Source organism: Solea senegalensis, linkage group LG9 (assembly GCF_019176455.1).
Source record: "Solea senegalensis isolate Sse05_10M linkage group LG9, IFAPA_SoseM_1, whole genome shotgun sequence".
In the NCBI taxonomy this organism is placed as follows: Eukaryota; Metazoa; Chordata; class Actinopteri; order Pleuronectiformes; family Soleidae; genus Solea; species Solea senegalensis.
The window spans coordinates 16,036,080-16,060,230 of record NC_058029.1 but is presented as its reverse complement, the minus strand read 5'-3'; the positions used below and the strand labels follow the sequence as shown (position 1 = coordinate 16,060,230).

The following is a 24,151-nucleotide window of genomic DNA, read 5'->3' as shown; positions in this document are numbered from 1 at the left end:
GTCCCTGTTCTTCCTCGTTCCCCCATCACGTCTCCTTGTCTTCTATAGTATATGGCTGTATCCTTCACAGGGACTGCATCTCAGACCATATTTAGCATCATTTCCTCTTTGCTGCAGGTGTCATACTTGGACCAGTAGAATGTGAAGACCTGGAATTCCATAACTGTTAGAATTCCCAGAAGAGTTTTCAACTGTATCTGTCATTATTGCTAGTTTGCTATCTCGACCACAAAGTATGGTGTCAATCTCTAGCCCATTTTCTTGGGTCACTATATTTAATAGTGTGGTGTAGACTCATGCTACGTATCTATTTACTCCTGGTGATTTAAATGCAGAAAGAGGGGATTTGAAAAAGAGACAGAGGCAAGGTTTTACTTTCACACATTATAATATATCCTTTGCACACAGCCCCCAAGGTAGTCTTTAAGTCCTTGGCTTTTTTATGCAAGGTGACAGTCAACTCCCACACATGACGGTATTGGCGTCAACCCTGTATAGCAGCCACTGTTTCGCATATCATCACTTTTACTCTCTACTCCTCAGAGACCAGGCTTAAGTATTATCATTAAAGAGAGCTCAGACCACACGAGCAGCCCCCAGTGAATGTTATCTGTGCGTGTTTCTGCCTGCAGTGTGGGTAGATCTATGTTTGTCAGTGAAAGAAATTGAAAACAGCACGTGGTGGATTTTGTGCCATTTCACCTGCCAATCAACATCCAGGTAATCTGGAGGCTCAAAGTACAGGTATGCATGGCATCCCTGTCAGTGTTAGTGTCGGGGTAATTTTGGAAATATACAAATATGTAGAGATTGGAGACAATTATTATTTAACAGTGCATTGTGTAAGAAATGTATATGAAGTCAGAAAACGACCATATGTCATCAGAGATTAAAGAAACATGCACAGTTGAAATATTGGCTTCTCGCAATGACAATGATGCAGCCAATGTAAACACAATTTTTATTTTCAATTCACTCTGTTAATGTATTAGTTTGGTGTTTTGGTCTGTTGTGCCTCCCACTGCCAACCACCCAATAAAGCAGCAAGCTTGATAATGACGAACATTACCAAACCTAAAAAGCCTCAAAATCATTCTCAAAAATGTCTCGACTAGGGGAGTTTTGTACCCAAATGTTTAAATGCACTTTTGTAAGTCGCTTTGGATAAAAGCGTCTGCTAAATGACATGTAATGTAATGTAATGTAAAGTAAAAAAAAAACAACAAAAAAACAAGGATGTGTAGTAGAAATGCATATTAAAGGAAACAGAAGACTCATCTCCGCTAATCATGCGATAATTCTCCACTGCTGTTGCACTTTTACTTCCAGTCTCTGCTTGTTGTGGAAACTAATCAATTAACCAAAAACAAATCAAAAGATAGTAGGACAGTTATGTTATGTGTATGAACGGATGTAAATCTTAGCTTTGTATTAAAGAAGCAGATGAAAACAACTGTTAGATATTTTTACAGTTGGAGTTGTCATCGTGGAATCATTGTGTGATAAAATAGTGCTTTGTCTGAGTCAGTTGTGATGAAACAAACAGAAACGAACATGTTCATTAAAATCTGTTACTGTTCACACACTAAGCAGCAGTACCATGAACACAACACAGCGCTCCACAGAGCCAACCACTCTAAATCTCATTACATTGACAGTGTTTCTGTGAGCAGAATTTCTTTTAAAAAAAAAAGGTGAAAATCCGTGCCCAAATGAAGTCATTACTAGATTTTGGTGGTGATCCACGTATGGATTTAAAACAAATTTATTATAAAACTACCCCTCTTCTCCTGCTTAGCTTATCCGGTCACGTGAGTCTTTGCAGATGAGAATAGATGATCCTAGCAGTCAGTTCATGAAGGCTTTAGGTATTTATTCCTCTGGGTGAAAACACAGCAGGTGGATCAGTTGAACAGAAAATGACTGCGGGGGTGGACATGCTTTACTCCATCCCTTTAACCAGCCTGCAGCATTAAGGCGGCTACCTTTAAGAGATTTACTCGGGCTGGCTTTGAGACGACAAGATGCTTCACTTTTGGGGGGTAAAATAGATCTATAGATATTGACTGTAAAATAAATGAAGGAATGCAATTCCATTCATATAGATTGTGTTAAATGTTAAAAATCCTTTGTGGTTGGTGAAATAAAATGTTGTCTATGGATACAGACATTATTTTATTGACATGATAAATTGATTTGTGTATGATTGTGTACAGTTTGAGCAGTCCAAGACACACACTAGTCTTTACATGTCCCACCTGCTTGGTGGATCAATTATTGTAGTAAAGGTGTAGTGTGCGCTAATACAGACCTGACAAATTTGTGATCAACATTTGAGAGCCTTTTGTTTGCACATTGAAAATCTCACATCATTTACTTCAATTCTTAGGAATTGGGAGCAAAAAAAAGTGTTTGTATTTTTGGTACGTATACATATTCATTCATAACTTTTCCCTTTTTTAACATCCTTGTTTTTTGTTGTATTTCATTTGATCATATAACTTTTGTCTCAGTAAACATATTTCTTATCGTACAGTATCATCTTTTTTTTTACTTACTATACTGCATGTAAGTTCCACTTTTTCAACCTTTTTATTATTTTATATATTTGTGCTAATGTCTGTCTGTCAGTGATGTATGTGCTACTCCTTTCACCACCACCAAGGGGCAGGATATGCATTTTTATTAGTGTACTGGACTCTGCCTGCCACTGCTGGAAAGAACAAATACTAATAACAAACTACCTTTTTGGCCTCTTGATGCAAATGCTCGTATCACAAAAATAAATATACATTTTAACCACACTATTTGTATCTGACAGCTGTAGTTATCTTTCATGTTTATATTGCACATACTAAACATAGTACCCCGTGCTTCTAATAAAAAATATACAGTATTCCCTCCCTTCAAATTTATATTTGAAGACCATTTTAATGCAGACACATTTTATACTGGTGTAAATTGTCAACTTGCTACATATTGTTATAAGTAGTAGTAGTAAAGAAAGGACATATTATATAGTAATATAGTAACTATATAATTATATAGTAATATATTAATTGATCTTTGTTATCTGTTGCCCGTGTAAGAAAGTACAGCACAGCTGAAACGGTCATTCCTTCAAGTGACCACAAGGTGCCACTACACACTACGCCCTCTGTATAATGCAAATAAGAAAAAGACCTGTTACAAATGGGTGCAATTAGAATTGAACTTTGTTGCCAGTGGACAGTGGTGTTTCATGGTGTTGTCATTTGGCTATTGTGTTCCAGAGAAGGCTTTGTTACAAAATGTTGGGGAATCAACTGAATCATGACTTAGCGAGAATTGCTTGGACTGCAGAAAAATATTTCAAAATGTGTCAGATTTGTACCTCCACATGTTTTCTACTGTGTCGAATAATAGAGTAATTCCACAAAGCTGAAAGTCTCCACTGTTAAGCCTTCGAAATGGGACCCACTATTCCTGCAAATGCATGGTCCAAAAGTAGACAGTCCACTGATCTGGACCCAACCCTTGTGAAGGACAGAAGTCATTAAGCATTACATTAGCCTTCTGATACACCACTCAGTGTACGACCTTTGATGGCTTCGTTTTCTTCCGGTGACCCAGGCGTGGTGGGCTGCACCTTGTTCTACAAAGTCAATGTGGCTTCTTTCACTCAAACACTCACATCACCATGTCACACTGACACACTGTGTGAACTCAAACATACAAATCATTGGTATGTACAGTAGTTCTTATTAGGGATGGGACGATACCACTTTTTGTGTCCGATACTGATATCAATAACTAGAGTATCTACAGATACCGAATATTATTCCGATACAGTCATTTTAGACAATTTGTGAACTATGAAGCTGTTAACACCACATTTGTGCCGAGTCATTTCAAAGACGTCATTCTCCAACTGCGTAACAAATATTTTTCTCTCAAAACAAAAGAAAAGCAAAGCCCAAACATGACTCAGCTATAATGCTTTTGCTGATTTGTATTTACATTTTCAAAGCATGTATAATATATAAGAAAATGATATATGAGATTTTTGGAACCCATCAGGACCGGATCGGATATCTATACGATATGAATTTGACCAGTATCGGACTGATATTGACTGTTACCGATTCCCATCCCTAGTTCTTAAATGTTGCCATACATTAACATTTAATTTCTCTGTAAATGAACGCTGACTTACACACTCACACATCACTTATCTCTTTTAGCTGACATAATATATTTACTGATGTAGAGGAGTGGAGGCGAACACTGCCTCAAGACTGATTAAAGACGTATTTAATATGAAGCAAAGTTTATTTGCAAAGGTGCACAACAGCGCCTTGTCTTTGAAGTAAAATGTTTGTAAGATCCCATGGACAAGTCTGTAAGTCCCTAAAGGAAGAGGGAACAAAATGTTGATAGATTGTACTGTACCATCCAGTAAATTAGGCACAAGGCAGCAGCTGAGATCTCCCTGTTTTGTTTTCATAACTGCAGAGCAACAGACTGTAACTGTGGCTGCTGGTCCCAGGTACAAGAAGGAGATATCAAACACCTCAGGAACAGTCTGCTACTCTCAGAGCCAGTGTCTGACCATTACCTGCGTTTTTACAGGCACCCACACAACATCAAAGATACAGTGGTCATGAGTCTAACCCCCATCCACTACTTATTCAATCCTTAAGAAATCAATTTGTCCATTGCTTTTCAGGCGTGAATGCAGCTTTTAGTAGAATGATATACAAGTTACAATACTTTAATATAAAAGTAAAACAAAAACCATGTTTCATCAGAATCGGAATCGCAAAGTACATTTACACATACAAGGAATTTGACTTGGTGTTTTGGTGCATTTAAATGGAATAAAATTAGAAAAGAAAAAGAAAAACCTTAGATATAAAACATGTATACAGTAACACAAAATATGTACATAAGGTGCAGTGGGTTTTTTTAATATGTCGTACTGAAATGCATCCAAAGAGACCGAAATCCTCATCTCTTTGTCTAGTTTTGCTTTATTTATCTCTTCGTCTTTCTATGTCCGTTTAACCGTCCACGTCTTATACGTATGTTGTAAATTAGTGAAAAAACGGGTTAACATGAAATGTTAACATGTACGTATGTATGGGTGTGATTTAGTTCCACCTTATTAATGGGCATGTTACTAATAATAATATAGACATATTTTCTGTTTATTTTAAAGGCTTGGTTGATGAAGAGTTCTCTTGAGTGTCGACCAACCCTGCTGTGACGGTGGAGCAAACACACTGTGAGGACAAAGTGGGATCTGCAAACTTTATAAAGCAGAGTGGAGTATCTAAATTTAGTCAGACATGAGTCAACACACGAATTGGCCCTTCAATGAGTGGATTATAGTATTTTTTTCCACTGGGTTGCCTGGACGACCAGTCATGTATTGTGACAAGACGTCTGACAATTGAAACTTGGTCCAGTGGGAAGTAGTATCTGACTTCCAGTACTTTTGCAGATTACTCCATCTTATAGTCATACACCGTGTGGTCTGTCATGTGCTTTTTTTTCTCTGTTTTGGACTTATTTTCACGAAGGTACACTGCAACATGTAGGAGTGTCCATGAGGTTAAAAGAATCTCACTGTTGACAGAGCCTTAAGTATTTGTAATACAAGGTGTAAATGTTTCTTTGGCCTTTCGTCCATATTTAAATGCCTCAACTAGTTAATCAATAATGAAAATAACTGTTCAGAACCGCACGCGGTACTAGTTATTTTCATTATTGATTAACTGCATGTCGTTCCAAATTTCGTGGGGGATCGGCAACGTATGGCAACGTTATAGGGCACTTCCTGTTTAAAATGGCCTACTTCCTGTTCGGTCAAATGCGTGTCCGTAAACGTGTTCAAAGAAGTTCCCTTGTCTTACATATCAAGTTTTGTGCAGATCGGACAATCTTAGAGTTTACTTCCTGTTTCAGGCATTCCACTTCCTGTTTCAGGCATTCCACATTCCACTCCACTGTTGGGAGGTCAGCTTTTGCAGACATGCTCAGGACAGGTCCCTGGTGTCACATATAAGGTTTTGTGCAGATCGGACAACGTATGGCAAAGTTAGAGGGCACTTCCTGTTTAAAATGGCCGACTTCCTGTTCGTCTCAGTAAACATGTTCAGGGAAGGTCCCGTAACTCACATATCTAGTTTTGTGTCAATCGGACAATGTAAGACTTTACTTCCTGTTTCGGGCGTTCCACTTCCTGTAGGGAGGTGACCTTTTACGGACATTTTTCGACGCACATTCCCCGAACCTTTTTCAGACGCAAATTTACACCACAATTGATGCGGTCACAAAAATCTGTGAGTTTTGGGGCATGGGAAAGGCCTCAAAAAGGCGATTCATTTGGGGGAATAATAAGAACAATAATAATAATAATAATAATAATAATAATAATAATCCTTCCAGTTTCAAGAGGGTTCTTGCAACCCTTGTTGCTCGAACCCTAATAATTGCTTTTGTGGCTGCAATGTGTCATGAGCTGAACACACTCGATTATTTCGTAGAAAACACCATTATGATGTCAAACAATCCACGGTGATAATTGAGTGTTGCATCAAGTGCATGTGTCGGGGACAAAAGGCAGAGATGATTTATTGCGCTGTGGGAAATCACTGAATGCTTATTTTAGCGATCTCAATCACATGAAGCTTACTGTATTAAAAAAATGTCTCTTTTTTTTCTTTCTTTCAGCTCAAAAACAAAGAGACATTTTTGGCAGTAATTTATGTCCGGCCATGGAAGAGTTGTTAGCTCTGATTGGTGCACACTGGTATGCTGCCGTTAACTGTGCTTTTGCGCAACTTCCAGTAAATGATGGCAGCTCCACCAGTATGAGTGTGTAAGCCGACCATGAGCTCGTCAGATGATAGCTGTCTCTGCAGACTGGGTGAACACCCTCATATGCCAACTATCAGTAGAGTGTATGAGCTAACGGACGTCGTCGTTTTGTGTGCTGTGGCCAAGTTCATCCTCTCACCCCCATTACATTTCAAGATTCTTAATCATTTGGTTTCAGAAGTGGAGAATACTGAATACGTAACACTGATTTCTTTTGAATTTTTTTACATCTTGTATTAATTAGGAGAGCGGTGCAGACGTCATGGCGGTAGAAAATAGGAACTTGAACATTGTAATGACTGTTTTTCGTCAGTACGGGGAAAGCTCTTCCAGTTTTGCTGCATACGTTCACCTCCCACCTTCTTGCGTGAATTACGGCAACACAGAATGTGGTGTTCAGAAGCAGTGACGGAGGTGATACCACACAGTTTGGCCCTTACAGTACTTACAGTACCTCTGCCTCCCATTTGTTGCAGATCAAACGTGAGAACCAGCATGTGTGCCTGCTGAAACGGTTCCTCCATCCTGGTATAAGGGAAGGAGGGAGACCCAGACAGGGTGGGGGAGGACAAGTTAATTGAAAACAGACACGAGGGGAAGTGATGTTTGGCTTCGTCACCTCTCTCTTGTTTGTGACTCATTTAGGCTTTCTAAATCTAAAGAATGTGGTTTCTTCCTCTAAATCACCTCAGACCTGTGACCAGCTGTGGGTGGTTTACTGTTACTGTGGAGATTGTGATTTTAGAGACGCTATCACTGTAAAGTCTGTCTAATGTTATGTTGCTCCTGAGGAAATACAGACACTTTTACTCACATGAGAAAACTAGGATTGCTTCAGCCTCTGCCAGAAGGTTTGACTCACTGACAATGTTGCTGATAGTCGCACAGATGGTGAAGCGTAGTATCCTGTTTTCAGACGCTGCCAGTGGTGTTGTGGTTGTCTGCTCAACATCTGCTGTTTTAAAAATTCCTCCCAGTGGCACAAACATTGTTGTGTCATTATTTTAAGATGTACAGCTTAGATGATGATGATGATGATATTCTTGACTTTGTAGTTTCGCTTCCATCGGTTTTACTTTCAAGAAAAAGTTTTGGATCAATGTAAAAAAGAAAATCGCATTCTAACATGGCATAAGTTAGTCTCCAAAAGGGCCCTGATTACAAAAATAACTAAAGCTGGTAGATATCAACAAATCTACTCAAAGTATAAAAAGTGAAAGTACTTTTTTATACCAGTTGATGGGAAGGTACTTCATTCAGTGGTTCTCAACTGTATAAAATAAATCTGAAGCAGCATAATAAAAAACACATTTCACAGAGAGAGATATTTCGTATTTCGAGAGAGATATTTCGTATTCACTTTTTTGATATTTTGAATTTTCTATAATTGGATAATTTGATCAAATTTGAGAGGTTTGAAGGGAAAATGTTTCTTTGGTGAAATTGATGTTTGACATACTTGTCAGGGTTCATATAAGTCAAAAGAAGATGGGCAGCCATTTTTCTAAGTAAAACTAAAATGACTGTCAACCACTTTTTATAGTCATAGTTTCTTCCTCACAATGTCATAAACCACAAAACAATGTTCTCTGATTTAGTATTCTTGTTTTTCTGTATCATCTCCTCACATTGCACTTAAAATATCAACAAAACCTCATCTGCATTTATTTTTAAGCAACAGTTATTCATGCTGACATCTGTGTGGTGGTATGCCCCAAGGTTCTGTCCTGGGTCCTGCATGTGCTTTTACTTGTGCAGATATTTAAAATCCCAAAATCCTCTCTTACATGGATTGAGAAACTATGTCATATCTGAAATCTAACTAAAAGAAAATTGCCATTTTTGAAACGTCACATTTTTTGAAAATGTACCTTCATATGATATTTGGTTTCTTTATTTCTGGTGCTTTTTAACTACACTATTGTTGTTTTTGTTCTTCGTTTTTGTCTGTCTGTCTGTCTGTGAGCAGTCTAACTGAAAAGAGTACGCTGCTCACAGACAGACACGGCTTTTACTCGTAAGATTGTCTTGGAATGTAGGTGTTGGCCCAATGGAGTTTGTTATATATTTTGGTGGTTTTCTGGATTCAGGAATTAAAACAAATAAATAAATAATGAATTAAAATAAATGTAACCTGGCAAGATAGGGAAGGGTCTGGAAAGTACTGGCCATGTTGGAGGTTTGTGCTCAGTCAGTTATTTTTGCTCTTTTTCATTTATCTTTGAGCTGAATCGTGTGTATGGAACATGTGATGTAAATCATTTTATTCACGTGGTTAACAGTAACAACCACTTGTCAACACATGCTGTAAAGGTTAACATCATTTTTCACGTGCACTCCCCTCACCATTCAACAATCCTAAGTGTTTCCATTGCATTTCCATGCCCAACGTCAGAACATGAAGACCTACATTGACATTTAGTTGTTGATCTTGAAATTGTTGAGCACTGTTCCTCCTTAAACAGCTAAATACCACCCGTACAGTAAACATCAAAGTCACAAAGCACAAGGTCACTCCCTCTGCACTTTGCATCCTCTATTCTCAGTGACAAAAATACCTCCAGTTTGCTTTATCCTGAGCAAAACACTGACAAAGGCCATGCTGACATCACATGCGCTCTCCTCAAACCTTATTTGTGTTATTAAATGTTATTCTTTTTGAGATATTATACCTAATACTCAAACTAAGCAAAGTCATTTTAATCAGAAAATAAATAATAGTCTAAAATACCTCAAAGATGCTATATTTGGCATGAGTTATGGTCTCTAAGTTGTATTTTGTGAAACAAATATTTGACTGTAGTTCTGTACAAAATGAAATTGAATATCGACACTGGCATGATGCTATACACCAGTGTACCGTGATGCCTGATTACAATTTGTTCGTCGCCTTGATATTTCATTATATAACTGCTTTTCTTGATAAATATTGGGATTTTGATCCAAAGAAAACAGAACTGTGCACGTTAGAAAAAACATTTTTATTTTTCATCTATTTACAAGGTTTCAGAAATTCATTAGTTTGTTCACATTTTCAAACTATCACCAGCAATTACAACATATGCATTGTTCAGAAAACATCGGCCATTTAAAGCTTTTCTCTTCTGTAAAAAACACAAAAACAAAAAACAAATACAAAAGTGCATTGTACAAAGTACTTCACAGATCAAGAGATTATATACAGCAACAAAATACTATTTATTAAAACACCAAAAATATTTTCATCCATTCATTTAATTTGCTTTGGTTTTTAGCCCCATTGTCCAGCACACTACTGTAAATATATTATAACTGCAATTGCATTTTTCAAGTAAATCTGCAGAACGTGCTGCCACGGATCCAGTGCAGTACAACAACAGTGCTGAAGTCATCACGCTCACTAAACGGGCACATAGTGACAAGACTTTTATGTTGTTACTGTGATCATCAACACAGACGTATGTAGCAAATGATTCTTTTCTTAAATACAGAAACCCCACTCTCCTTGTCCACACCCTTCAGTCCACAAATATTCACCATCTTCATATTTTTATTAATAAATATCTGCTGGGAGGAAATCTCTTTTCCGTCAACATATGGCAAAAAGAAACCTGAGAAGTGCAGACCAGAAGGACCTTCAGTATGGTTTTCATTTAAATGTGCAACATTTCCACTTAAGTTAAGTGACTCATTGCCACAAAAACATCACTATTTATTGTCATATGTTGCTTGTTTTTACGTTACTGTGTGTCCATTGACATCATTTTGTGATGCATATAGTGCCTTATAAATAAAATGTAGTATTATTATTATTTGATCTATTTTTCATGTAGTTTGTTGGTTAAATGTAGCCACATGAAACACCATCATCATCACCACCAAAACTGAGTAATACAATCAAATGAAAATAAATCTCCTTATTCTTCCTTAGACCTACACACTCAGTGTGTATTGATGAGAGCGTTTCCTACATAACTTGCGGAACCATGCCCAGTAGAGAAACACCATAACCAGCCAGTAGCTGATGTAGCCCACCAAACCAAAGACTATAAACCTTGTTTCCATAATTCTGGCTGGGGTCAACCAGTCCTGCTGACTCTCCCTGTAGATTGTGTAACCAAGTCCTCCTAACAAAATGGCTGCCCACACCGACAGAGGAAGGAGAGGGATATAGTTCCCCACCATCTTACGCCGGCCTGATGTCCCCCAACTGCTTTTGTTCATGGTGATGATAGCGAAATATTTGGCAGGCAGCAGGCTCGTCATGTACAGAGCCGAGTACAGGGACATGAACACCATCACGATGCTTCCGCGCAGAATGCAGGCGTATGCCGCTTTCACCAGCCCAATTAACTGGATGCAGCACAGGACCCAGAGGATGTCCCACAGTGTGCCGGTCCAAAACAGGTTGATGATGGTGGCGGTGACGAAGAAGGGGAAAATACCCGAGACGATGGACTCGTAGGTCATCCACAGGTGGTGCTTGTGCCACCACATTGCGTTGTAGAGCCACTCTCGGAAGTAGGATTTGGTCCAGCGTGTCTGCTGGTTGAGCCAGCGTAGAAACTGAGCAGGTGTTTCTGTGTAGCATTTTGAGCGAGCTGTGTATCTAGACGAAAATAAAGAAAATAAAGATCTATGAATGGTTTTTCATTTCATATTATAATCTTATCTGAGGTTTATGTAAAACATCTCTACATATGGCAGTAGTGTCAAGAGGGTTCTTACTTTGTTGCGTAGCCCATACTCAACATTCGGTTTGTGAGATGTCGGTCGTCACCAAATGTACAGTGAGTTCCCAAAAACTTCTGATTGTACCAAGACTCTAGAAACTGCTGGAGGATATCGTTCCTGTACAGACCTTCATGGAGCAAACCAAGACACCAAAAGTTAAGTTACCATTAAAAGCCATGACTACTGCTGCCTCTTGATCACAGCAAAGACGTTTGGTCTTACCCAGAGGCCCACTGATGCAGGACACACAGTTGAAGAAGGACTGGCAGGATCGCTCGATGTTGAACGCCATCCAGTACCTCAAACTGCTCATGAAGCTGATGTAGGACTCTTCCATGTTGAGGATCATCACATCTCCGCCCACGGCACCATACTTTTGATTACTCTCCAGCACCTTACACAGCTCCACTGTGGCCATGGAGTCCAGCTTCGTGTCTGAGTCACACACCTCAGGGAGGACAAAGAGATTCACGTCGTTAACACAGAGCAACACTGCACGTTTCCTTTCATCAAGTGATTCTAGCTAAATACATACTTTGGTGATATATGTGACAACATAGGAATAAATACCTGTATGTAGTCGACTGATGAGCCAAGTGCTTTAAACGCCGTGTACATCACTTCCCGTTTGCCGCCCCACTTCTGCATGATGCACACACACCTCTTGCTCCGGATTAAATGCTCGACCTCTTTTCGCTGTGGATCCTCTTCTATGACATGATCAGCATCGCCTTCTGGACCAATTGCTGTGGCATTTTTCTCATCCGGCTGGGCCTGCATGGGACTCCATGAGTGGTAGTTGTTCTTCCACACATAACAACCAGGATCCTGGTCCATAAACACCTCTCTGAACATCTCCATCATATACAGGTCATCGTCCGAGTTCCCATCTATCACCATGATGATGTGCAGAAGCTCAGGAGGATACTTGAGTGCCCTGATGGAGTTGAGGCATTCTCTGAGGTAGGTAGGATCCTCCTGGTAAGCTGATATAGTGAAGCCAATGGTTTTGGTAAAGGTGCACGTTTTTTTGCGGGCATTCATTCTCCGCCGTTCCAGGAAGGCAAAGAAGCTCTGGACCAGCACATGGAGAGAGAGAAGGAGTCCATAAAAGCCAAAGGAGATGATTCCATACATGGACGTTGCTATTTGGAAACCGGCTACATAGGCCCAAACCATCACACCCAGGACCAGCAGAGCAAAGAGGAAAGTGAGGATCGCACGGGTGATTGAGCCCAGCTTCTTCAGCAAAGGTTTCAGCTCCATTGTTTTTCTTTGCCTAAGGGACAAATAACAAAATATATTTACATCATAGTATTGGGCTTGTACATGTATAAAGGCTGGTTTCTTACTGATTCACGTCATAATTAAAATGTCGGACACTTATGGTAGTGTGGTTTGGAAAAAGAGGTGTATTAAATGGAAATTGCTGTTTTATGAGGATTATTGTAATACATGTTGACAAGCTACATGAAGTGGAAAGTAACATAACTGTATGAATAACGAATGCTTTAATATTCACTCTATTAATATTCAAAATAAAGAATATTAATTAAAGAAAACCCCAACACATGACACAGGTCAGGTGACAAAATAACAGCATGAGTTATCATTTGAAGTTATTTTACTGTATACAGCAACATAAATAAATACATAAAATCCTTATTGTTTTACTTATACTTATACTTATAAGTAAGTAAAACAATAAGGATTTTACCACTGGCAGAATTTTTTCCTTTTATTTATTTTTGTAAAGACCACTATCATATTTCAAAAGTTCAATAAATCATTATAGATGATTATATTATCGTAGAATATGTATGTTGCTTTGTGGTTAATTATTCATATAACAAATAAAATAAAATAAATAAAAATAAACATACCTGTTGTCCAATTCTCCTGGCATTAAATGTGCGAGACATCCACCCGGTGATACTGCAGAGGAACTGGAGCCATGTGCGCTCTTTTTAAGTGCAGCCAGAACCAGCACCGTTTTTACGCGCGCCCCCGCTGACTCAGCCGTGCGTCAGGAGAAAGGCGGTGGTCCCACTTACTGAGGACATTAGTTTGCGCGAGACTTCAGGCTGCTTTGTTTTCTCCTTTACCATGGAAATACAACCCCTACACAATATTTCTAAATAAATGGAAAAAGCTTGAAGTTGACACAGAACAATGGAGAGGGAGGTTACCCCCTATAATTTAGTTAATCCTCTCACATCATTCTCTTTCTTTCTTTCTTTCTTTCTTTCTTTCTTTCTTTCTTTCGTTCTTTCTTTCTTTCTTTATTTATTTCATTTTTTTTATTGAATCTATATTCTCTAATCTCAATTGAACGAATATTATAAGAAATAAAAATGTAGTTCAGGCAGTAATTAAATGGAAACTATAATCTCTGTTTTGGCAGAAATGGTGTGGCTATAGAACGAAAGTCCTGTCAAGGTATTCAATCACACCGCTGCTAACATTAAGAGAGGAGGAAAAAGAGTAGAAATTCCCGAACCGGCATTCAAGCTTTTACACAAGTTGGACGTCGACCTCTGGTGGATCCTATCTGAAACTGCACCAACAAAAACAAAAAAATAAAAATAATTTTAAAAAAAGGGTACAAAAAGGGGAACAGGAAGTGTGGGTGAGTTTTTTGAGGACCAAGAATCATATAAACCAAAGACATTTTGACAAAGTGAGGACATTTTGGCTGGTCCTCATATCTTTAAAGGGCTTTTTTAGGGTTAAGACCTGGTTTTGTGTGTTCCAGGTATAACTCATGTTGTGGGGACCTAAACCTGTTTACCCAGTCACATTATGAGCACTCACTTTTTGTCCCCACAATGAACACGACATAAATTGTAAACAAAGATGTCTTTGATGGTTAGGATGAGGCCAGGGTTAAGGTTAGGGTTAGGGCAGTGTGGTTAAGGTTAAAGTAAGTCTCCAGGAAATGACTGTAAATCAACGTCGTCTGACGTCATGGAAACTGTGTGCTTGCGTGTGTGTAAGTGTGTGTACGTGTGTGTACGTGTGTGTATGTGTGTGAATGTGTAAGAGAGCATGTGAGAGGTGCATCATACATACACTGTACATTGACATGACATCCTAAAGTTTCCATAAGCACAACTCTGCCAACGATTTTCACTAAACCATTAAGTTTGCACGGGTAAGTCATGATGGTCCACACCCTTTTCTCCAGAAGCTGGTCTGAGCCATCAACGCGCTTCATGTCAGATGCAAATAGAAGCCACGAGGAAGCTGATGTCATGTTCAGAGGCTGTGCCAGGGTTTAGGGGACGAGGAATTGCTCACTGGATACTATGTGTTTCTCCGTGAGTTTACTTGGATACAGTGTGATGTAGACCTTGGTGTCACACATACTAAACATCTTATTTGATTATGACCTTTGACAAATCTAATACATTCTGTTTTGTGGCCACAGGTTCTGCTGTGAACTGCATCTTTAATGCCTAACATTTGGGCAATGTAGTAGGTGCAGCTTCCTGCTCACGTGCTGCTTAATGAGAGTCATAACAGCAGGCTATATTCAGTCAGCAGACCGCTTTAATAATTACACAGGGCAGCTAATAATGTGGCAGCCAGTGTGACCGTCTGCTGTAGCTTATCTGCTTCAATTCATTGAGGGTCTTCTGCGTGTTTTTGTTGTAACAAGTGGTTACCTTTAGTTGCCAGTGTCTCATTTTAAACCAGTCATGCCATTCCTCTCTGACCTCTAACATCAACAAAGCATTCTTTGCCCACAGAACTGCCACTCACAGGATATTTTCTCTTTTTCAGATCATTCTCGGTAAACCCAAGTCATTGTTTTGTGTGAAAGTTTCTGAGACACTCACAGCAGCCCATCTTGTTCAAAAACATTTAAATCACCTTTCTTCCTAATGCTAATCTAATCTAATGATAGATAGATAGATAGATAGATAGATAGATAGATAGATAGATAGATAGATAGATAGATTGTTTAAGAATTTTATTTTAATATTAAGTTTTATATGTGGTGGGAGTTCCCCTTCCTCCTTGCAGCTGATTGATCTCACTGATTGCTGGGCGGGGTCGTGCGCAGACACAGGTGTTGTCAATCAACGGTGTGTCGTGGTCTGTTCATGGGTTTGCGGCATCCATGTGCACTTATTTACGTTGCGCACGTAATGCACCTTGCCTGTTTATCCCCTCCTTTGCATGCGCAAATTGCTTGTTACAGCGTGGCTGATCAATGGTCCAGTGTTGGCTGTGTGGTCCTGGGTGCAGTCTCGTGTCTGGAAGGTAGGTGGTGTTTTCTTTTCCTTGTGTCTGTCAGTGACGGAGCTCCCTGTTTATTGTTGCCATGCGCTCTCTGCTACAGTGTGGTTGAGCCATAACTTTGAACGCCCCCATCCTTGGGAAGTTTAAGCGAAATTAAGTGTAGATTATTAATCACTCAACTAACAATTATTAATCATTTAATGTCCAGTTAAATTATTTGATGATATGCCTTATGTTTTGTTAGACGCTCGGGTGATGGTGAAGCTCTTCACTGGTCACCACACCCTGGATGTGGCTGCTGTTTTGGCACTGTTTTTTCCCCCTGGTCCTGTTTTAGGCCTTTTAGTTTTCCTCCTTGTGCTGGTTGAAGCTCAGGTCTGTTTCACAATTTATAAATGTGCCTCACATGCAAATCATTTTAAAGGGACGTCTGCTTTTTGTTTAGATTTAGTTTTGGTTAATTGCTCAGTTTGTTGATTTGTTCTGCTAATTATTTGGATTAGTTGGGTCGATTTTGTTATAACCTCATTTGGTTGCATATTGCTTTCTTTCCTTTTATTAATTTGAAGTTGTGCTCTTGAATACTTTGAAGTTTCATGTTAATATTGTTTGCATTGGTAAGCCCCAGCTCTGCCCTTTCCTTGGAGTTAATGGTTGTTGCTACTTTTGGGTCTTTTTAAATTGCACATTGTGTCAATGTTGTACCTCTGCCTGGGCATCAGTGTGACTGACAGCTGGTAATGTTCAATAGGAGCATGTTCAATGACATAGATGCAGATGGCAAAATCTCAACATGGCACTGGCCAGATTGCATCTTGAATCTTCAAATTGGGAGTTCAGATTGTTCTGGGTGACGTCACAACCAGTTACCACTTGGTCGAGGCTTAATTTGGTTTCTCCAAAACCAGACACGGCTGATCATTGCAGTGTCTGAGGGGCAAAAATGCATGTGTCCATGTAACATAAAGCACACTGCAGAAGATGAGCGATATTGTATCACTGTCCAGACCAGTTTTTTTTCTTCTTTTTTTTTCATGAAAACCAGCAACTTCAGAGCAATAAGATATTTTTGTTCCGTCAGCCATGAGTACTTGGAAAACCTTGTTAGGCTCCAGTCTTTATTTGGTGGTCAAGCAAATGCCTGGTGACTCAGTTCTCTCCTCTCTGCCACACCCAGGCAACCAAAATCCACTTAAATCATTTTGGGGTTTTTGTGATTGAGTGTTTGCGTATGTGCACCTGCTGTTTTATCAGCAGTTTGTGCCCTTTCACACAGATGTTTCTGAGCATTGTCCCTGGACAGGATTCAGGACATACAGTACTTACATGTCCATTTTACACAGAGCAGAAACTGCTTTTCAGACTCGGGCTGTAACAAGACATTGTGAAACTCCATCTTGTGTAAATTGAAGGAACTTGACAAAAAAAAATTATACTGGATCGTCAAGTAGTTAAATACCACATACCCGCAGTGCTCCATACTCGTTGATTACGGAGTGTGGCCAGAGTGTGCAACATGCTTTACAGTTTCAACCCACAGAGAGCAGCGTAGCTGCATTTTTGGGTCTTGGTGATTTACTGTTGGCTGACTGTAAATATCAGATTTGCTCCTCAGCTGGTCTGTGTTCTCCCGAGGCATCCTTGATCTAGAAACGTGTTTGCCCATTCATTGTAGAGTCATTGTGAGTCAGTGTCTGTAGAGCCAAATATGTGAAGCAGGGAGACGGTGTGTGTTATACTCTTTACTTGATTTATACTGGCTTTGAAATAAGGCAGTGAAACTCACATTTTTGTAATGTAGCACTTGGGTGAGTTAGATTTCTCGTCCAATAGTAGTATGAAGAGGAGGCTGTGCACATTAATAAACACATTCTAAGGACACACACGCAGGTCTTTAGAAACCACACCATACACACGCAGGGCAACTCATGGTTGACTTTACTGACGTTGTCGTGTGTGTTTTTTCATGCCTTTACTTTCTCAGCCAGATGCCATTGTTGACTTGATCCAGGAGGTGTAGTTGCACACCTTTGTGTACACTCCAGGCTTCTTTTTCAGAGCACAACCATGTCCCCAAGACACAACTCCCTGGAGTTCTCCGCCACACACCATGGGACCCCCAGAGTCACCCTGAGGACAAAAAAAGGATGAGGTTACCCTCAATGACACCAACAAACACAAACATTTCAAAACATTTACTCTTTGGTAAATCCCCTCTTGCATTATTCCTCTCCCAAAGATTAAAATGTAAACCAATACAATTACAATGCAGGCAAATAAATGGAAGAAAATGATCACGGGGGGGGTTTGAGCGAGATTATGTATAAGAGAATTAAACCTGTAGTTTGTAACTTTTAAATATAAACAAATGTCACTTGCATTCAAACCATTGCCAAATGAGTTCACACAATGCTCTACATAATTCTCTCTGTGTGTTTCTGCGTATACATAGGTAGGTATATATATATATATATATATATATATATATATATATACATACATACATACATAGGTGTGTGTGTGTGTATATATATATATATATATATATATATATATATATATATATATATATATATATATATATATATATATATATATATATATATATATAGATATGTATATGTGTATATATATATATATATATATATATATATATATATATATATATATATATATATATATATATATATATATATATATATATATATATATATATGTGTATGTATGTGTATATATATATGTGCACATACATAGAAAAAATAGAAGCAAAAGCTACAGCCGTCATGATCTCTACATTACCTGACAGGAGTCCTTCCCTCCCTCCAGATAGCCAGCACAGATCATGTTTTCAGTGATTTGGAAAGGATACGCATTAAAACAGGTGTCATCACTCAGGAGAGGAACATCTAGACACTGCAGCTTATCAGGGAACCTTGCTGGAAAAGATATACAGTGTCAGTGCTCTCAGACAGGGTAAAAAAAACACTAAGATCCGGTGTTTGACTCACAGCCCTCATCACTGGGACGAAGACTCCCCCATCCAGAGATCTTGCACATTGTCCCATCACTGGCACACTTTGAAGGAAGCGTGGCAGGGCGCACAAAGCTGTTCAGAGTTGCTGGTCGACTGAGTTTGATGAGCATGATATCACTATCCTGTGTGCGGGGGTTGTAGTTGGGGTGGCGAATAAACTTAGCAGACATGATGTGCTGTTCAGTCCCCTCAGGTTCCCAGATGTCGTGCTCCCCAAGACGAACTTCGACATTTGACCTGAGGCAAATAAAGAAAGTCAGTCACCTTGTTTCCCCAGGGTAGAGCTTCACAGGATATTAGTTTATTTATTTATTTATTTATTTATTTATTTATTTATTAAAAACTTAAAATCAGCAAAATAGAAACCAAAATAGAAATATCACATTTTCTAGTAGTAGGAAGAAGTAAGGAGTGTTTTGAATCCATAAGAGTCAAATCTAAGTTTCAGAGAAACATTTAAAACAACAAAAGCAAAATACACTTTTATAAAAAAAATACAAAGAAGAAATCAAGTCAAAAAGACATTTTCCTAAATCCAACCCAACAGTTGGTTTCAGTCATGCAGTAATGGATAAGACAATATAAGCACAATGTTAGTTTCATTGAGCATCATTGTTAATGAGCTGCTGCTCTTTTGGTTCTGAGGTGATCGTGTTTCTTACTTAGGTTTGCAGTGTGCAGCAGACAGCACCCACACGTCAGACAGGAGGGTCCCCCCACAGAAGTTGTACCCAGTGAAGAGAGACACTTGGTGTGGCACAGAGTTCATCTGGCACTCATACCCTCCAACAATTTTCACATCCTCTTCTTCCAGGGCAACTATTCACATTGAAGCAGAGACAAAAACAGTGAAAACAGTATCATCACTAAATAAACACCTCGAACAAATCTGTTTGTCATGAGATTCACTGGTGCCGCAAGAACCCCATAATTGGACTTTGTGAGCCTTTTATGAGTTCTATACAATACCTGCCCCTGCGAAAAGTGTCAGAAGAAGGAGAAGCTTCATGGCTTCTGCCTGTTTGGCCAGCAGATTATTGTGCCTTCAACTTGTGAGTTTCAGGTATTTTAGCCCTCTTATCTTATTTTTCTCAAGGTCTCCGATCGTCAAACACTAAACATGTGTTACATTTCCCCGATGACACGTTAAATGTACAGTATTTAAGACAGTTTTATTCCACTCACATGCTGGGCACATATACTCTTAAAATGCATTAAACCACAAAGTGTCATTCACGGTTGTGACTATTCAATAGACTTGGTATGTGTTTGTCACTCCTCATTAAAGATTCTCTGAGTTTGACAAAAAGAAATTGATTTTTTTTTTTATGTTTGCTTATTCGTACAAGATAAGGTGTCTGCTTATCAACTTAACCGCTGCCTGGAAAAACATATCAGGTCAAAATCTTGCAACACATGATATGAAAAGTATTTATTCCCACCATTACTTTTATGGGGAAATCATAACACATCATAAAAGTATGATACAGTGTCAAGAGTCTCAGTAAAACATCTTTTTTTTCTTTCCTTTGGCTCACACATTAACACATAATTCGTGTTGACATTATTACAATTTTAAACAGCTGTGTGAATCTGGAAGCAGTGTTTTCCCTTCAACTCAAATTTGATGCAAACACTGTTGATTGTCAAACCTTTTTGTGTGAAAGACGCTATTTAATGCAGTTTTTCTTTATCCGTTATTCATTGAAAGTATTAATTTATTTGTATTGAGCATACTGGTTTATTGGTTTATTTTGCCGAACAAAACACACTATGCAGGAGATATTTAAAATGAGTGGGGAATCTCTCCCTAATATCAAATATTAGCAGGTGCAGTGATTCATAAAACTGGATAGACGAGCAGCAACTTCATCTTTTGAGAGATTTGAACGATACATACTGTATATCAAAAAGAAATATAGAGCAGTTAAAAAGTTGGAGCTAAATGTCCCTCACCTTACACTTCCCTTCCCACGTGTGTTTAAGTCATTTCTCAGATAATTAAAAACAATTCAAACGATCAGGTGATTTTACACTTCTAAAACTTAAGTATAATTGTTTTATAAAACAAATATAATTTCACCTCAAGTTTACTCACCAAGCCTTTTCAGGGTTTGTCTGGAAAGGGCAAAAACTGTCGAAACTGCATTTCAAAGGTTTGTTTAATGATTTCCAGATATGGGCTCTCTGTGAATATACTGTAAAGCAAAACCTTTACAAAAACAAAACCAGTCAATTCACTGGTTTGTACAAAGTGCTTCTTTTAAGAGAGATGGATAGAGCAAAAATTTTGTTTTTAATATTTATTGCTTCTTGTGTAGCATCTTGTGGTCGGCTGCCCTGTGACACATGTAACTCGTCAGTAAGTTTTGTGTCTGTATGGACTGGTAGGCGTTGCAGTAACATCGTCTGAACCTGGCAGTTCTGCACAATTTAAAAATGTTTTAAAGAACAAGTAAATGTCAGATTTCTATAGAACAGACTCGTCTTGCAGTCCCCTTTTGAAATTCAGCCTGGTCAACAACTTTTCCTCTTTGACCCGGCGACTAGGAAATGTTTCAAAGAATTCGGCACTTTCACTGATCCACCGTTGCACGACTGCATTATCACTGCTGAGTCAAGAAAGGCGACATGCGGTACAAGACTCCGTTACTCATCTGTGAGCATAGGTGTTTATCAGCAGCAGACAGAAAAACATTTAAATGGGAGGGTACATTTGCTCGAGCCCTATCATTATACACTTAAGACAAAAATATAACGCATTCCCATCCAGCACAGGCAAGTTCTTCCCCGTCATTATCGTGTGGCACACACACACACACACACACACCGCGTCACACTCATTCCTCTTTCATATATTGTTCCTTTGATTGCTGACAATTGCAACAACTTGCTGGAGAACTCTCTAAAGACAAAAACATCTACATTTGACTGTTCAATTACTGCACACTTGTTTGAGTCACTTGTGTTAGTTGATTTCACCGCACAGATACATTAATAAAGTTTTTTTTTAACAATAAACATCAGGTTAGACGACATTACAACAGCCACAGCCACAACTCTCAGGGATTTTTCCCCCACTAACGATGGGAGAAGAATAAAAAGTTCAATTTATTTCACCAACTGGCTTACTCTGCATGTTTAATCAGTTCCGCTTCCTCTAATCCCATATTCCACTGTACCTCAAAATACCCTTGGACAGGGAAAGCACTGTTTCAGTCATCTTCTGCGTTGCCAGCCTTGTTTGCTTTCAGACAGAGGCCGGGCTGATTATTCATATCCCTTAGGTCTGCTGAGGGGGACCAGCCGCTGTGGTTGAAAGCAGGGACGAATGTAAGGAAGTGGTTTGAGTTATTGAGGTTCAGCATTTTTTTTTCCCCCTGTGTGTGGTGTATTTCATGGAAACAACCGTCAAATGTGCCATAAGGTTGAAAGCCATTGGCACTGGCTTTGACTTAAAAACAAAATTCCTGACCTCTCCACACCCGTGAGACAGAGGATCTGATTTCCAGGCAACACCGCAACAAGATCAACAAACCTTTGAGGTTTGCAGCACTCTGTAGATTCCAACTCTTTGTCTCTCTATAACAGCATTTCTGCACAACAGTGAGTGTACACCGTTGCTCTCGATGCCGTCTGCAAGAGAAGCTGTGGATTAAGAAACGTTCTGAGCTCAGTGTTTGGCACTCAAGCACAAAGTAGAATACTGGGTGTATAACAGTGATGGTGGGAGCTGGAGTATGTCATTAGTGCTTCACCGCCCCACACACAAAAAGACTCACACACAGACATATTATGCACATTTAGCTGTGCCTTTCAGGTGACTCCACCCCCCCCACCTTCAGCTTCCACTATATAGTCAATATTAAACCACCAAACTCCTATAGCATATATCACCCACGGCTAAAACTAAATTCCCCTTAAACCTCCACTAGTTGTTTTACACACCCAAATTGGTATTTGTGTGGCGCACACATAATTACACATTTGGTTGGTAAATCAAGAACTCTGGCAAGCCCTTGGCTCTGAAGGCTTCCCTCAAACTATAGCCTTGGGATAGCTATTAATATCCCCTACAGACACCAGCAGAATGATCTGCCTGTATGTTCTCTTAAAGCCTCAGACAGCGAACCGTTGAAAAATAAAACACATTTTAGGGAGAACAAAAATGAAATCTTGTGTTGCAAAAAGCATCATAGCCAGATTGAACAAGTCAAGACTTGAGCTGAAAAAATGGCACGAATGGAGCTCAACTATATGTTAACTGGTTCCATTTTAAACAGTTCCCTGAACTCCAATAGGAGTGATCTTGTTTTGTTCCTGGCGCAAAAGAGTTTCTCAGGGAGTTAGTTGTTTTTTTTCAAATGCAGAATAAAAATATGAGCCCTCCTGCCCACACACTCAGAAGTGGGGTGTTGCTCTGAGCTTATGCAAAGGCTGAGAGACTGTTGTCAGACTCGTGTGCTGATGAAGTATCTTTCATTCCTTCTCTTCCTCTCTCTCTCCCTCTCAGCCCTCTCTTTCCTTTCTTCCTCCCCCTCACATCTGGACTTTTGGCAGGACAAGGTTCCTGTGCTGTGTGTGTGTGTGTGTGTGTGTGTGTGCGCATCAGCGGGGGACTCAGTTTTAGGGTTGGGCAGGTTCAAGTTGCTCACACTGATCTGTCCAAATCTGATCGTTTCAAGACTTGTTCCGTGTAAAGAAGTCTGACCATCAAAGCTGCCATGATCACGACGATGTGTCCGTTTGTGGTCGCCAAAGTTCCAAACAACTTTGTGACCTTTTAGAATTTCAACCCTCTGTGAAAGAGTTTCAAACATCTGTGACTGAAAAGCGGACATGATCCCTCTGATGTGAAGATTTGGGCCATTTTGCTAAATTTAGACTGTTATACATAATTCAGCAGATAATTGTCGAGATTCATTACCAGATTTTTTACTGTAAATCTTAATGCTAATGAATTTAACATGACCACAGATGTGTTCTGTTAAGTGACACCTGATTTAAATAAATACATTTGGCACAAACCAGCTGTTCTCAATATTCATGAAAGCGTTGGTTGCGTAATTTGCAACATCTGGTTTATTTCTTGTTTAGTGACATTTGAATTTCAAATGTGTGGTTCCCACAATTCAAATTGAATTGTAGGTACTGATCGTTTTGCTTCACCTGTCATGAAATACAGACTGAGACAAACAGTCTAATCTGCATGTTTTGTAGTTTCCCATGGAAAATCTGCAAGAAAAACATACTCACATATGCACAAATGTGTGGGTAGTGTGGCAATAAAAT

General features: G+C 39.2%; 2 protein-coding genes across 2 annotated transcripts; both read right to left on the bottom strand.

Annotated features, from left to right (window-relative positions):
• Positions 1 to 10,523: 10,523 nt before the first annotated feature.
• On the bottom strand, positions 10,524 to 13,489 carry has1 (hyaluronan synthase 1). The gene is made up of 5 exons (XM_044033944.1): positions 13,461 to 13,489; positions 12,148 to 12,856; positions 11,800 to 12,025; positions 11,572 to 11,704; positions 10,524 to 11,452 (listed from the first exon to the last, which is right to left on the bottom strand). Exons 1-5 carry the CDS (start codon positions 13,481 to 13,483, stop codon positions 10,777 to 10,779), a joined length of 1,767 nt encoding a protein of 588 aa, XP_043889879.1. The 5' UTR covers positions 13,484 to 13,489; the 3' UTR covers positions 10,524 to 10,776.
• Positions 13,490 to 17,751: 4,262 nt separating this feature from the next.
• LOC122774573 (trypsin-3-like) lies at positions 17,752 to 19,889 on the bottom strand. Its single transcript, XM_044033979.1, has 5 exons — positions 19,829 to 19,889; positions 19,522 to 19,678; positions 18,834 to 19,096; positions 18,625 to 18,761; positions 17,752 to 17,955 (listed from the first exon to the last, which is right to left on the bottom strand). The coding sequence occupies exons 1-5, from the start codon at positions 19,866 to 19,868 to the stop codon at positions 17,806 to 17,808; spliced, it is 747 nt and encodes a 248-aa protein (XP_043889914.1). The 5' UTR covers positions 19,869 to 19,889; the 3' UTR covers positions 17,752 to 17,805.
• Between the last annotated feature and the right edge of the window lie 4,262 nt (positions 19,890 to 24,151).